The following is a 16,505-nucleotide window of genomic DNA, read 5'->3' on the forward strand; positions in this document are numbered from 1 at the left end:
GTTGGAAAAGCTCAAAGGCAAATTTGCATTTAAAGAGATGAATATGTGGAAGTCATCAATATTTACAGTTACATGTGTGAGACACTTAAACTGCACTGTTTTATACTGACAAGACAATATGCATGTCCATGTCTTACCTTGATTTTTGTGTGTAAACAAACAAATCTGCCAACAAAGAGGTGAAGTCAGGATTTGTAACAGTTAAAGAAAGAGAGTATGAGGAAGGAGAGGAAGGAGAAAATAGGAGAGGGAAGGGGAAGTGAGCAGGAGAAAAGATGTCCTCTCGAGGAGGGGGAAATGGATACATTTAAAGATTCAGTTGCAGGACACAGGAGACAATAAGCTGTGGCTTTAAAGGAAAAACATTTAAGTTATTTACTCATGTCCATTGTCCATCTGTCCCATTCGATTTGGGTGGTCAAAGGTCAAAGTGGCCCCACCAAACATTTTTTCGTACTCAGGAAGATCATATCTCAAGTCTGCCTTTTGGGATACAGCCTCATTTCTAAATAGTTCATCAGTTCAACCATTTTGGTGGCATCTGATCTCATAACAAGTTCAGTTGTATTAACACTTTGAAATATCTCAATGAACACTAACTGTGGTTAAAAAAACAAGTTGTATGAAACTGCCTCATCTTTCTGTTAGTATGCTGGTGTTGGTGTCCAGCAGACTCCTGTGCTGTACTGTGACCTCATCAGAGACCTTTTCCCTTTTTGCTTTTATCATTGCACTGCATCATTTCATTCATTCGGATTTGTCACCCTGATTAACTCTATCACTTGCAATCAATGTGGAAAATCTGTGCCCTCTGCGATCTGAGCCTTGGATAGAGGCCTCTTGTTTCCTGCTTTTGAAGTTTGATCAATGTTTTGATCACAGAGCTGAAATGATCTTGACTGAAGCGGTTGAAGGACATTTAATCGCTTTTCTCAGTATAAATCCACCAGTTGGATGAAATGAGCTTCAAGCAAAAACATTTACCACAATAAAAAAAGTAAATCCTCCTCATTCCTCTTCTCTTTCTCTTTAATCTGTCCTGTTCTTTTTGCCAATATTTTTTCATTTCATTCCACCCAGAGCCCTTTTAAATCAAATCAAAACTGTAGATATGATCCATCAGCTGCATCAATCCAATACAATCTTCTCCTCTATCTCTCTTTTTCTATAATGGCTCTCTGTTGTCTCTCTACCTCTGAACAAAACGTGTCCGGACAATTTCTCTTGTGTTTGGGTTCTGCCTTATCACACGGGCCATTTTCCACTGTGATTTTTGTCACCACCTATTTCTTTTCCTCTTCTCCTCCATCGCCTCTCCATCTATCCTCCGTATCCCCCTCTCCTCCTGCCTCCCTCCTCTCTCACCCTTCACCGCAGGCGTCCCACTCCTCCACTCTAACACCCAGGACTTACTCTAATAGCTTGTCTGGCAGACAGTAGGGATGGAGCGACATGGGGAGGAGAGGGGAGGGAGAGACACAGTGAAAGGAAATCTGTATTTGTTCGACCACCCACCGATGCCTATTTCTGCACCTTCTCTGCTCTCGTCAGGAACAAAAGACGGCGTTCAGACAGGAGAGAGAATCCTCCCTAGTATCACATGATAGTTAAACGTGTTTACATACAGACATAATCCTTCCATCCTGATTTTTGTGAGGTTGTAGCGTCTTCATTTATCTATGGTGCAACTCATCTTGTAAAATCAACATGCTGTTTTACTATTTTAACATCAAGGCATCATGACCTTAAGAGTATTAGGAGTGTAAACACGAAGAAGTGTTTGTTGGGTCATGCCCAGGACACTGTAATCCAGAGCAGGTTTGGGTGGAACATTTGGATTAGTGCACATGTGCAAGTCTGTCTGGTGGAAATGATTTAGATTTTTTTTTATGGGATTTACTTCTGTTCTGTTGAACTGGCAGATATGTTACACCACTCTGGAAAGTACCAAACCTTCATTTTTTTTTTTTATAAATGAGCCCCAGTCCTGTGACTCACTTGTCATATTTAGATGCTGTATAAACAACACAATTACAGAAGCAAACTCCATGAGTGGAGAGATATGTGTCCACCGTACTTACAAATACCTGAAACGCCTTCTGTTTTTCATCTCATTTGTTTATATTGTAATAATTTAAGTTAGTTGTATTGCATTAAAAAATGATTTACAGTGGAATTTTATTTAAAATTTTAAACCATCCATCCATTATCTACACCGCTTATCATTTTGCAGTCGCGGGGGGGGGGGGGGCCTAGAGCCTAGAGCCTATCAAGTAAATATTAATGCATCTGTTTGTGTAAATAATTACGCAACTGTATTCTTCATAAAGATTTTGAAATGCACATAGAAATATTTTCTATTTTTGATGCATTCAGCTGGCTAAAAACGTATATATTGATATGAAGCTGGAAAGAGCTTTAAAATGATAAGAGAACCATTTCTCTGTGACCTATATTAGAGTAGCCCCCCCCCCAAATAGTTCAAACTTGGTTAGCCTACAGTATATCTCTCTTAATGGGGATCCGAGACACATGTGATTTCTGTTCTGTTGGTTTCTCATGTGACCAAATCGGAATGACAAATTTCATTAAAATCTTGTGACGGTGCCAAACAAAGGTTTGATGATTTGACTCGGAATGACCCTGAAGTGTCTGACACCAAACTGACCACTTGATGTCCACCATTTAAAAAGCTCTTCAGTCAGTGGGGACTATGACACAGTGTTCTGTATTCCCACAATGAGCACATCAGACTGGATCTGAGAAAACATACGAAAACCCACCCAAACAAGAACCAGCCTGTGACGTCATCAGGCTCGGGAGGGACGTCATATGGGTGGAGGCTTACACACACACACACACACACACACACACACACACACACACACACACACACACACACACACACACACACACACACACACACACACTTACGCATATATATATATATATATATATATATATATATAAATATACACAAAGCCTGTAGGCTAATCCTCAATGTGTATGTTTATTAACAAGGGATTGCTATAGAAAGTTTAATCCACAGGCTGATTGTTGTTTGTGTGGGTATGTGGTTGTGTGTGCACGTCGGTGTGTGTGTGTGTGTGTGTGTGTGTGTGTGTGTGTGTGTGTGTGTGTGTGTGTGTGTGTGTGTGTGTGTGTGTGTGTATCCGTGCACATTTCCTTCCAAAAGACGGATGTTCTGTTCACCAGCAGCCATTTTATTTCGTGTGATCAGAAATGTAGAAATGGAAGTAAACTCAAATATCTAGATGGAGACTGAAGCTGCTGTTCTTACTATGCTCAAGAACCGGATGGAAAATACACAGACAGAGAAGAGGAGGAGGACGATGAAGAGGAGTAGTACTGTAGTAAAGGAGAATGAGAGGAAGAAGGAGGCAGAGTGAGAAACCCACAGTTAACAGGAAAAGACGTCTGTGAGGCTAAAAATGTGTTGAGGCAGCAGCTCAGTGTGTGCACATGTGTCTGTCCTCATCCCTCTTCCTCTTCCCCTCCTCTGCCTCTGGCCTCATCTGTTGCTCTGAGTGTAAGGCCTCATGTTGCCATCTTGTGGTGAGATGTGGCCACCTCAGATTTGAAGATTAAATCAATAGATCTCAGCTCCCACCGTTTGTTTCACTGCCCCGCTCTTGTAATAATGTGTTCATGTTTCCAACTCTCTCGCCGTCTGTGTCCACAGATTCTGTTTGACCAGGCCCAGAGGTCCATCAAGCAGCAGCTTCACACCTTCATCAAAGAGTGAGTACTTCATCACATTTAATGGTGAAAGTTAATGGTCGCTTCTTCCTGCTGTGATGCATCAGGTGTGCACACCTTTTTAAGAGGTGCTGTGATGAAAATGGACGTCTTAGGCTCAACAGCTCTCATGTAACCAATATTACACAAAAACTACTGAACGGATTTCCACAGGACTTGGTGGAAGGATGGAATATCAATTTCTTTTTTACATTTTTGTTATTTTCTCAGATAATAATTCATGGATCTTAATTGGGGGGAAAAAAACAAACATCTTTAGGGGACTAATATTTATGATTGTGTGCAATTTGGTGCAGATAAAAAAAAATATCTAGTGCATTTAAATGTGTTTTACGAGGGGACTGTTGGGCCTTGGCAGAGGTTTATGCTCAACTGAGTGCCACTCTAGTTGTTGCTTTAATGCTGAGGCGGCCCTTCAAGATACTCTTGAGCATGATATTAAACCAATATATATAGTCTCTGAGATAAATGTCTTATATAGAAACATCCACCATTGTTGAATACAGACAGCTGTCCACCTCACTCGTATCATTGCCAACCCCCACGTTTAACCCCAATGCTCTTTGCCGTTTTGCAAACATAGGCAGAAAATGCGTATGTGATATTCTGACTCCGCTCATGCAATGTCCGTGGTCATGAATGTGCATGAATTGTAAACCCGTCTCTTTTCTCTTTTCTCAGGGATGTGCGTAAATTCAAGGACACCAAGAAGCAGTTTGACCGGGTGCGTGAGGACATGGAGCTGGCCCAGGTGAAGAACGCCCAGGCCCCCAGGAACAAGGTCCACGAGGCAGAGGAGGCCGCACAGGCCCTCGTCCTCAGCCGCAAAGCCTTCAGGCACCTGGCGCTGGACTACGTGCTGCAGGTGAAAAACCCACCTGTTCTAAACATAGGCTCGAAATCCAGCTGTGTTCCCAGTGTTGTCCAGTAGATGGCGCTAAAGCCAAATACTTGAGATTGTAGATTAAAAAAGAGACTAACCATCTATAATCCTCCTGTTGATCTGAAAAATCCAACCTTAATACAATCCACATTCTGATTTTCCTTTTTTTACAGATTAATGTTCTTCAGGCCAAGAAGAAGTTTGAAATCCTGGATGCAGTGAGTGACCCAGATTTGTCCCTTTAATATCACAATTATTATATACAGTATGTTCTGTGTGTTAAACATATGTATCCCTGTGCGGTGTGATGTGGAGCAGGGTGATGCACACAGCTGTATTACAGTGTTTCCTCCCTGTGTCTGCTGCAGATGTTGTCCTTCATGAGAGCCCAGTACACTCTGTTCCAACAAGGCTTCAACATCTTAGATGAGATCGACCCTTATATGAAAAAACTGGCTGCACAGGTAAAACCAAACAAACCCAAAACACACAAAGTGCCATGCAGGCTCAAAACAAGGAAATACAGCACTTGGGCACTTTATTACTCTTACTGTACTTCTAGGGAAATTAAATAATTAAACTGTTGTGCTCTATGCTTGTTTTCGTCTATAACTACATCTAATTTTGCAGCCTTTTCTGGAATTGTAGGTTATTTTACTTTAAGTGCAACTTAAGTACAATAACACAAACACATGTACACAGTCAATAATGAAATAAAAATAACAATAAACTGAGTTTACGATGGTGAGCAGATGTATCTGTGTGTGTGTGCGTGCATGTGAGCGTGTGCTGTCTCAGTGACTCTTCCGTTTTCTGCTCTGTGCAGCTGGATCAGCTGGTCATCGACTCGGCCGTGGAGAAGCGAGAGCTGGAGCACAAACACGCCATCATACAGCAGAGAGTGAGACAACAACACAACTTCTTCTCCTCCTCTTCTCTTCCTCTTTTCTTCCTCTATTCAGAGGAAACTAGTTCAGCTTCTACGTTTCATCTCTTGTCCCTAGATACACTGGAACTTTTCCTTTCCTGCACAATTAAATAAAAAATACGCCTCTATTGAAGATAAGCAGCAGAATACAGAGAAATATCCCCTCAGCACTGAGATGTGCAGTTTATATCATTTCAAAACTTTACTAACGTCCCAAAATTCATGGAGACACTTCAGGTGAATATCTTCACAAACTAAAACAAGCAGTTATTAGCTTATGAAACCTTCATGGCATGTGTCCATTCTGAGTCTAATTATATCAACACGTGTCACTCTCATTCCTCCTAACTTAGTTAAAGAATCTCAGTGAAATTAGTGTGGTTACAGAAGATGTTTATCGGTCTCTCTGGAATGTAAAACAACAAGAACTTAACTTATGTCATCAGTAAACACTTCATCTGAAGAATGCTTCCCACTGCAGCTTTGAAATATTTTTATATTGTCTGGTTCGTGACTTTTTTTTTTTTTTTTTTTTAAACAATTAGCAAACAAAAAGAGTATAAAGTACAAAGTGTATGAATGCTGAATAATTTAGTTTTTCCTTGATGCTCAAATTAAGATTTTAAAGTAGGAAATCATTTCTCACAAACACGGTTCGATGTATTTATGTTATGAGGCACTCGGCTGAATAAAACACTAAATTGAAATCCTCATGCACAGATGCACATAAACCATCCATCTGTTACCTCAGGAGACGCCAGAGGCCACAGGCTGTTTTCTGCCTGACTGTGCCCGTCCCTCTGATCGATCCTCAAGTGGAGGCATCGTGCCAGACACGTCGCTCAGCTTTATGTTCGACCTAATTGCCTTTCAGCAACACATCCTCCCCCTTTTAGTGACACGAGAGAAACAGTTTCCTGGAGGTGTGACGTCTGTGTTTCAGGAGGCCTCTGAACTAAGATTTCCTTGAAACTGACATTGATTATAACACGATATCTCTCAGTAAAAAACATATTTAGTTGAACTCTCTGCGGAGTCTACAAACACGCCGCCATGATCAAACCATGTGACGTGGCGGCGTGTGTTTTTGGGTACAATATGTCAAAGTGAAAAATGAATTGTTTGGTCATATACAGGCAAGTGGCATCTAAAGACAAAATCCAAAGCATTCAAAGTGGCCAAAGTAACTGGACTCTTCAGGGTCAATGAATCTATATGTTCACGTGTTGTTTTATTTATGTATAACATCTCTCTCTCTCTCTCTGTCTCTCTCTCTCTCTCTCTCTTTACATTGCGTCCTTGCCCAACCACTTTCTTTCACCTCCAGACTCTGATGCAGGTGAGTTTATATTTATGTTTTTTTTTTTTATCTGCACCATTAAATTGTATCCTCAGCTTCCACTTTACTTAGGAAACAGTATAATCCTCCTGGTTCAAGAGGAACTGTGCTACATTGCAAAATGTCATATTACAGTGTTTTTATGATGGTTCAGGAGGAATATGGCAGAGGGCTTTACAACTCCATGTGCATGGTTTTGCATTGGCATTGTTGTTGAATTTGTTTGAAAGAGAAGATTTGTTTTTTAGATACTTTTGTTTTTCCTCCGTGAATATTTCAACCAAGCAGCCACATCACAGAGTTTTATTTTTTATATCAATTCTAAACGTTTAACGTGATAATAATGTTTAATATTTTCATTAGACAGTTTTCTGACTGCATATGATTTGAGTAACGTTTCCACATCTGAACTCCCCTGTTTACATCAAACTTGCATTTAGAGTGGTACCCCATAAAATGTGGTCTAGCAGATGCCTGGGTCCCTGTGTGTGTGTGTGTGTGTGTATGTGTATGTGTTTGTGTGCGTTGTGTGCGTTGTGTGCGTTGTGTGCGTGTGTGCGTGTGTGTGTGTGTGTGTGTGTGTGTGTGTGGTAGTTATCTTAGCAGACTCAGTGACTGATGTACTGCGAGCAGTTTTATGACCTTCACGTGCTGGTTTCTATGGCAGGAATCTATAGCCTGTTCGGAGCAGTAGTGCAGAGGGTATGTGCGTTTCTGCATGAATTGTGATTCTTTCATACTTTAACTTGTGTGTGTGTGTGCGTGTGCGTGTGTGTGTTTGTGTTTGTGTTTGTGTTTGTGTGTCAGTCTGGAAGCATTCCAGGATGTCAATCAAATGCATTTCTTATCTGGTAGCTTGGCTTCCAGGGAACCTGAGCACATTCTTGTCGGCAATAGCCAACAGGAACTTGTTTTTCCATAGTTAAGTACTTTTACTCAGGTATTTCTCGTTTTGTGTGACCTCACCTCCACACGTTTGTTCCACTGAAGTTTGGGCTTCATGACTTAGTGTCCATGAAGTGTTGAATTTTTCCACTATCCCCCTGATATTTCTGTAACAACGTCTCAACTGATCTACTTACATCGTACAAACCTTGTGAGCTTATTTTTGTCTCGCATTGGATGTCGACTTTGTTCTCTTCTTTTAGATCTCTCCTTTTATTTCTTCTTTTTCTGTTTCTCTCTCACTTACATGGAGTTCAGCCGCACACACATTTTTCTTCATCATGCACCTAAACAAACACATGCACCCACATCTCTCTCCCTCTCTCTATCTCTCTTTCTCTCTCTCTCTCTCTCTCTCTCTCTCTCTCTCTCTCTCTCTCTCTCTCTCTCTCTCTCCGTTCCTGTTTTTTTGTGCTGTTCCAGTTTGTTTCATCTCAGAATGTAACCCTGAGGATTTGTCAGCACATCAGTAAGCCTGTTACAAAGATATTATTGTCTGAGTAGACGCTTAAAAATAGTAGTCGTGATGTTTTTTTGAATTGAGACAGTGTTTTCCATCATTACCTCGTTGTATTTTTAGTTAAATTCAGCCATTGACTTTCTAAATTCAGATATCCGATGCTGCAGCATCAACCCATTTCCTTCTCCGACCCCCGCCAGCTTCAGCCCCAGTCAACAGACGGCATAACTGAGCACAGTGGGGGGTTAAACATGAAGTGATAGAGCAAGAAGACAAAGAGCAGAGGACTAAAGAGAGGAGACAAGTTTAAGACCCAGGCAGGGACCATGAAGGATAATAGAATTATAGAGTCACTTCTCAGCTTAACCTCTGTCATCATAGAATAAATGCTGATTTAAAGAATTAAATCTGTTTATCCCTGCTCACTTGATTATATGTGAGTTTTCTAAATTTAGCAGTGTGGCTACCGAATGGAGAAATTAGCTCCATGTGATGGTGCTCTTTATAGTTAGGAATCAAAAACTCCTATTCCTATAAAATCACTTTAGTTTCATTTACTCATCTATCCATTATCTATACCGCTTGTCCTTTTGAGGGTCCTGGGGGGGCTGGAGCAAATCACAGCTGACATTGGACGAGAGGAGGGGTACACCCTGGACAGGTCACCAGCGTAATGCAGGGCTGATAAAGACATATTCAAATGTGCATGTCTTAGGACTGTGGGAGGAATCTGGTGAACCCAGAGAAAACTCACACAGACACAGGGAGGACATTTAAAATTCAACACAGAAAGACCCCGGCCGAACCGGGAACTATCTTGCTGTGAGGCGACAGTGTTAATCACTGCACCATAATTTTGCTAATAGTTGTTACAACATCACAGTTTAAAATGTTGGCCTCTGTTGTGAACCTTGACACACAGATCGGGTGGTTGGATGAAGCCAAATGGTGATGACGCACAAGAACATATGTAAGCTGCTTCGAGTCGAGTGTCTCTTATTCCCGATTTTCTTTGTCTTTGCATCTGTGAAAATAAATTTCTCCAGGTCTGGAGACAGAAAAAGCCACAGCACATCAAGACATTCAGGAGATGTTGCCCTGAGCCGTTTCTGATATTCTCCTGCGATCAAAGACTTCTTTTTTTAGACTCCTTCCATATGCAAATGAGCTGCTGCAGGAAGTAAAGACATGAGACTGAGAAGATTTTGTGAATTATTAATAGAATACATTCTTTATTAATATACCATTAAGTAACTGCAGGAGTCCTGCTCATAAGAGAATAAGATTTCTTCATCATAAAAGTATAGTTTAGGATACATTTGATGTGGATTGGGTTATTTTTCAGTTGGAGGAGATGGATACCAGAACAGAATCAGTATAAGATACTGTATGGTAATATTTTTTCAAGAAGAAATGTATTAATCTTATAATGGATGAAAATGATGTGAGATGCATCAATACAGAAAAAAAACAGACAGCTTGAAATGCCGGAAATGTCTTATCTTGATGTCCATGGTCGTGATGAAACGAAAGCAATAAACTCTTTATCAGTGAGGGAGTGTTTTACACAGATGATCACTGTACGTTCACCTTCTCTCCCTCCTCTTCCCCCTCTCCTGTTTGTGTGGCTCCTGACCTCACCCCTACACTTTCACTGTTTTTGGTCGACTGCCCCCCCCACCCACCCCCCACCCCACCTGACATGTTCTATCTAAGGATAATAAATTCTGGAACTTTTTTCAGTCCCTATAATAAAGGCTGTTGTTGTGCAGCCTCCTGCGCCTTTTGGACTCTTGCTGCGCTGCATTCTTCCACTGTGCCGTCTGATTTAAGGTGGGAAGCGGGAGCTCTGTGCTGGTGTTTGGGGAGCAATAACGTCAGCTTGATTAAGCAGGAATAGTGTTGAGAGCCAGAGACAGATGGAGAGCTGACTCCTCCAGAAGTGTGCACTAAACCCGGGGTTGGAGAATATAGCTGCAGGGGTTAGAGGAGAGCCTTAAATCCCGGGTTGGGACGGAGGATGGAGGGAGGGAGGGGGTGTAAAGTGAAAATGTTTGATCTCCGGCAGCCGTGGGGGGGTCAGAGGGTCACGAGCACGCTCTGTGACAGCTGTATGGTAATGAGGGCTCACGACACATGCATGGCGGCCCTGGAGCAGGAGCAGTGTGCAGGCAGGTGGCTTGGAGTGAAGCAACGGCACGAGCCTGCTGACAGTCTCTCATCTGCACTGGTGTGAGATGTGTGTGTGTGTGTGTGTGTGTGTGTGATGTAATGCATCAGTTTATTTCTTTATCATTAAGTTATTTATTCTTTTACTGTTGAATTGGAGATGTTGTTGGATCTCAGTGTGGTGAAGATGAAGATATTTGGCAGACTGGACCACACACTGGTGAGAAACATGTTTCTTCTGTTAATGGCTGTTTTCTCTTGTCAGGAGTCCGTTGTCATGATACTTTTGTTTGTTTTTTGGTATTGGTATGTAATAGGGCCAGTATAACTTGAACAAGAAAGTAAGGGGTCATTTTACCACAGTACCACTGTGATGCAGTAAACACCCCAGACCTATTTCCCACTGAGAACTACTCACAGTGTGTTGTGAGGATAGATCACATTGATAGGAAAATAATAACTTGTGTCTGTCTTAGTGTGATATGCAATAAAAATTATACTAAGATCAGAAAAGATTCACATCAGTCGATATTGATAAATACCATGATAAATGGAACATTATTATTTTCCAGTTTAAAGACTTTAATTTTGGTCCGGTAAAGGTTTTGGTTTGATGAACAGCAAAACATTTGACACATCTGAGGTAGATCAATAATGTGTTATAGCTCCTCATCTCTGCATAAGCATTGATATTGAACCTTTGATGAAAATGATGTTGCGATAATTACGGATATTGTTTTATCGCCCACTTCTAGTGTGTAGTTAACATTCACTACAAATCAAATACAATAGTTACATTGGAAAAAAAGATGCTTGACACCATTGTGTGCATACTCTGCCGAAGTCTTCTCTTTTTGTTCTTCTCTCTTCTTCTCCACAAAGTTGGTATAAAGTAGCTCTTTCCCTCTAGTGGCCTGTTGCAGAATGTAAGAACGAGGCAGCGTTGGTGTTTACAAGCGTCTCTTTTGGATCCTGCTGGAAACACCTCAAGCTATGAATGTCTCACAGCCAGGAGACGGACAGTTCTGTTACATCCCACCATGTTAACGTATCACATAGCCTGAATGTTGTCACACAAACCAGCAGAAATCCCACACACGGGCTGAGCAATATGCCAATTTACATTTCTAATAACCCAATACCACAAGTTGCTCATCTTCCACACTGATCTGCATTAAGCTGCCAAAACGATCAATTTGATTTGAAAGTTTTAGTTATATTTAATAAGGATGCTGAATATATACTTGATGGCGTTGGTGTAAAAATATTTTTGGGAAAAACACAGAATTCTTCAGGCTAGGGTAAGGGGCTAGGGAATGAATTATGCCAATGAGTGTCTTCACAATAGAGAGACAAGTGTATTTGAGTGTGTGTGTGTGGTCGTGTGTTAATGCCAGCAGCTTGCCATATGCCTAGTATTCCCTTACACCAAACCAAAGGCCTCCTTAACAATACTGAAACCCAACCTCCCCGTTGACTCGCGTGTGAATCAGTATGCTTGTTTTATTCACCTCGCTGGGCAGGTGGCATGTATCTCAGGAAGTTCAGCTCTGAGTGGACAAAGCCGGTGAGGTTTCAGCTGACAGGTAGAGAGGTTAGAGAGGCTCAGATTCGATGTCATCTTTGAAGATAAACTAAAGAACAGATGGTCAGTGAAGAGAGGACACAGACTGATGTTTGTGGAGGAACACAGACACTTTTAAAAAATGTAGAGAAAATGTGTAACGTCACAACGGAGCAAGGCGTCAGGAGCTACTGTTTGTGCTTCTGATAAGATGATATCTCAGGCTCCTCTTGATATGTTTTAGTGGACGTTAATCACTCCTCAGCATCTCCAGACCTGATCTGTACGCAGATGACTGATTAAAGCTGTTTGTCTCTGAGCCATCATTCATTTCTGTAATTACTTATTTGTTATCAAGAACAGGGGAACATCCAGTATCTACAGGAACTAGACCGTGGAGATGTGGACTTTTCATTACGTTGATCATAGACAATCCATCACTCCCTGACAATAAGAGCATACAGTGGAGAGGAAGTCAGATCTTAATATTTATGTGTGTTGGTGTTTTCCCTGCAGGACTTTTCCTATGATGACCCCAAGTTGGAATTTAATGTGGATGCTCCCAATGGTGTGGTCATGGAGGGCTACCTCTTCAAGAGGGCCAGCAACGCTTTCAAGACCTGGAACAGGTAAAAGACAAGAGTGACATAGAGTGTTGTAACTATCAAAAGTCAGGAATTGTCAAGAAAAGGTTTGTTTATTAAACTTTACTTAAATACACCAAAAAAACGAAAATTGTTTAACGACTCAAAAAATCACTTAAACTGGTAACACACAAATTGTTAAAAAGTTTTTTCAACTTAAAATAATAACATGTATTAGTTTAACTTGTTAACTTTACTTTGAACAGACTCTATGGGTTTAATCTGTTTCTTTAAGCCCAAAGAACAGTGTTTTTAATGGGTAGACATTTGATTGTTTATGTCTTTTATACAGAAGCTAATGTCTACCCTCTCCTCCCTGCAGGCGATGGTTTTCCATACAAAACAGTCAGCTGGTCTATCAAAAGAAACTCAAGGTACAGTTTGATTTTCCTACATTTTTTACAACGTGTTTTTATGTAATAATTTATTTAAGACTAAAATTAAACTACTGCAAATCAATGTCAATGACATATTGACAGAGAAGGAAGGAGCCGTGCAGTGACTCATCCTTTCCTGCCGGATATGAGGACGTTAACCTGTTCCAGTGTAACTTGCAGTAAATAGATCGACCTTGTTGTGAGTGACGTTCCTCTCTGCCAATGACAGGACTCTCTGACAGTGGTGGTGGAGGACCTGAGGTTGTGCTCAGTCAAACCCTGTGAGGATAACGAGAGGAGGTTCTGCTTTGAGGTGGTTTCACCCACCAAGTAAGTGTGTGTGTGTGTGTGTGTGTGTGTGTGTGTGTGTGTGTGTGTGTGTGTGTGTGTGTTACATTACAGTCTATATATATATATATATATTCTATATGTACTATCATTCGGAATGAACTGAGCGGCTCACTAACATATAGATTTCTAATATTAGACCATTATGATATTTCTATAACTGGACTTTTATTTTGTAGGAGCTGCATGCTACAAGCTGAGTCTGAGAAGCTGCGACAGGCCTGGATTCAGGCCGTCCAGGCGAGCATCGCCTCTGCTTACAAAGACATCGCTGACAATTACTATATTGAGGTATGAACACATGCAGAAAAATTCACATCACTCATTTCTTTTCATTACTGAATTTTCCTTGAAATGAAAGTGTCTGCCGCTGACCTGTCTGCCCCTTGTCTGTGCAGCGTTTGGACCGGACAGCCTCGCCCTCCACCAGCAGCATCGACTCTGCCAGCGAACCCAGAGAAAGGGGTGATAAAGGAGTTAGGGTAGGGGGGGAGAGCCTCCTCCAGAGGGTGCAGAGCCTGCCAGGCAACGAGCTGTGCTGCGACTGTAGACAGACAGCTCCGTGCTGGGCCTCCATCAACCTGGGAGTGCTGCTGTGCATCGAGTGCTCAGGGATCCACAGGTATAACTGCACCAACACCGAGACTGGGTTTGTTTGTAGAGGGCGGCAACAATATTTAGGATTATTTTTTTACCTATCAATTGGCTTCGTCAGTTTGAAATAAGAATTCACAGCAATTCCAGATAATTAAATCATCCTTTTAGAAAATGTTATTAAAGAAATAATATGTAACAACTCTTCGTTAAAATGTCTAAAAATGAAGTTTTTTTCGACGTGTGACGAAAGAAAAATGCACTGTTAGCCAGTTGTCTGTTTTTTTCATTTTCATAATAGATCAAGATTATCCATTGACAAGTCGCGGCATGTCGATTTTCATTTGCAATGTTGGTGAAGACAACGACTACCGTGATCCCGCGCCTTTTCACAATGTCATCAAACTAGGGCTTTAGTTATTGTTTTGATTGAGAAACCCCTAGTGGCTGAAGCTTCCTCCTCACACATGTCACTCTCTGCAGAAGTGACGTTCATCCTGTTGCTGATGTTTTATTTATGTAACTGTTGCATGGTTAATAATAGAGCTGCTCTTTTTAGTTCAACTCTAGAGATTTTCAGAGCATTTCGAAAGTAGAGAAAGACAAAAGTGGCACCATATTCTGATCTGTCCCTTCTGGCAGTTTTATTAAAAGTGGCAAGAGTAAAAATGTAAACCTCTAAAACTCTTCTCTCCTCTTCTCCATGTGTCTTTCAGGAGTTTAGGCGTCCATTGCTCCAAAGTGCGTTCACTGACGTTAGACTCATGGGAGCCAGAGTTACTCAAGGTGCGTCTCTCCAGCACGTTCATCACACAAACAGCTTCTTCTCTCTGTGCTGAGCTTTTTTCCCCTGTTACAGTTGGCTCTCTGGTATTACATTGCTAAAATAACTCCTTTAAATGACTTTCCTGTGTCTTCTTTCCTTCTTCTATCACATTTAGCTGATGTGTGAACTGGGGAACACTGTAATAAACCAGATTTATGAGGGACGCTGTGAGGAAGTGGGGGCTAAGAAACCTGGACCCTCTAGTTCAAGGTCAGTTTTTTACTCCATGACAAACATTTGGAGAGAAAAGAAAATCCACTGTTTGTTAATACCGTTGGCTATAGGTTTTCACCCTGAAGACAGTTAAGTTAAAAGAAGTGTGATGTAAAAAGTGATGGGTTTGTGATCATCTCCCTCCAGGCAGGAGAAGGAAGCCTGGATCAAGTCCAAATACGTGGAGAAACGCTTCCTGAAGAAAATGAGCGGGAGTGAGGCTTTGGTGGTGGGCGAGAGGAAGTCCCGCCCCTGGACGGTGAAGAAGTGCCAGCGACACAACAGCTCTGTGCGAGCCCCCAACAAGGTCCGCAGGAAATACCACCGCTATGAGCCAGGCAGCGCCTCTCCTGCAAATCTCTCAGCAGGTCAGTTCAGCTAATCACCATCACTTTATATATATATTCCCGAGTCATGCTTACCTGAGATCTGTTAAATGCAAGTTCCTTTTAAAGGTTCAGTGTGTAGAATCTACTGACATCTAGTGGTGAAGTTGCTGTTTAACAGTCTTGTGGTTGTGATGGTAGACTACCAAAGTATTTGTGAAGTGGGTGTGAGTGGACCCTGAGGATGTTAAAGCCATCAGCTCAGGAGATGCTACAGAAGTTATCTAGACTTCGATGATCTTCTCAGCTCCTCCTGCAGGGCGGCAGTATCACTGTTAATGCAGGTTGAATAAGTGGTGATGCTCTCACAACTGTTCCTCTCTGGAAGGTTGTGAGAATGTTTTGCTTCAGTTTCCTATGAAAGTGCGATCTCTGCTGGGCCTGGTGGTGTTAGTGAGTCTTTCCGAGATCTGCACCTCAACAAACTAGATGCTCTCAGTGGAGCCACGGATGCCGAGGGGTGTTTGCCTGAGATTAGATTACTGTGGTGGTTTTGAAGCTCTTGGGATCAATGGCTTTACTCAGGGAGAAGTTAAAGATAAAGTTAAAGAGAGATAATAAGGTGGCTTAGATATATTGTTTAATCTGAAATCCTTTGTCTCTCGGCAGCGGCGGCAGCAAAGTTTCGCCGAGACTCCCTGTTCTGCCCAGATGAGCTGGATTCACTATTTTCCTACTTCGACACCGGCAATGGTCCTCGCAGTAAGTTCACCACTCACTCAGCACACACGTCTACACACATCCATTGCAGAGTTATTGTAGATTTTTATTCAGCAATTTCGGACATATCTTCTATTAGTTGTGCAGTCTTACCTGTGATGATGTGTGTATTAGCGGCACAGTTTGTGCTGTGTAATGATTAACGTGTCCGTGGCTTGGCGATGCTTGGCCCCGCAGGTCTCAGCAGCGACAGCGGCCTCGGAGGAAGCACTGACGGCAGCACTGACATCCTGGTTTTTGGCTCAGTGGTGGACAGTGTTACAGAAGAAGGTGTGTGTGTGTGTGTGTGTGTGTGTGTGTGTGTGTGTGTGTGTGTGTGTGTGTGTGTG

At 41.8% G+C, this 16,505-nt stretch overlaps 1 protein-coding gene across 5 annotated transcripts in view; it reads left to right on the forward strand.

Moving 5' to 3' along the window:
* Window positions 1-16,505, forward strand: part of LOC117761558 (arf-GAP with coiled-coil, ANK repeat and PH domain-containing protein 3-like) — a 57,329-nt gene that overhangs the window by 33,738 nt on the left and 7,086 nt on the right. For 2 of the 5 annotated variants that reach the window (XM_034585572.1, XM_034585571.1), the window contains exons 5-20: window positions 3,704-3,762; window positions 4,462-4,645; window positions 4,837-4,881; window positions 5,032-5,127; window positions 5,490-5,564; window positions 6,919-6,930; window positions 12,585-12,697; window positions 13,035-13,086; window positions 13,319-13,419; window positions 13,617-13,728; window positions 13,836-14,059; window positions 14,748-14,817; window positions 14,973-15,067; window positions 15,218-15,438; window positions 16,066-16,158; window positions 16,354-16,446. In XM_034585572.1, the coding sequence (XP_034441463.1) occupies window positions 3,704-3,762; window positions 4,462-4,645; window positions 4,837-4,881; window positions 5,032-5,127; window positions 5,490-5,564; window positions 6,919-6,930; window positions 12,585-12,697; window positions 13,035-13,086; window positions 13,319-13,419; window positions 13,617-13,728; window positions 13,836-14,059; window positions 14,748-14,817; window positions 14,973-15,067; window positions 15,218-15,438; window positions 16,066-16,158; window positions 16,354-16,446 (1,645 nt within the window). Of the gene's footprint in view, window positions 1-3,703; window positions 3,763-4,461; window positions 4,646-4,836; window positions 4,882-5,031; window positions 5,128-5,489; window positions 5,565-6,918; window positions 6,931-12,584; window positions 12,698-13,034; window positions 13,087-13,318; window positions 13,420-13,616; window positions 13,729-13,835; window positions 14,060-14,747; window positions 14,818-14,972; window positions 15,068-15,217; window positions 15,439-16,065; window positions 16,159-16,344; window positions 16,447-16,505 lie in introns of all 5 variants that reach the window. The other 3 variants (XM_034585568.1, XM_034585570.1, XM_034585569.1) reach the window with 2 other exon arrangements.

The sequence above is a fragment of the Hippoglossus hippoglossus genome, chromosome 5 (assembly GCF_009819705.1).
Source record: "Hippoglossus hippoglossus isolate fHipHip1 chromosome 5, fHipHip1.pri, whole genome shotgun sequence".
Lineage (NCBI taxonomy): Eukaryota > Metazoa > Chordata > Actinopteri > Pleuronectiformes > Pleuronectidae > Hippoglossus > Hippoglossus hippoglossus.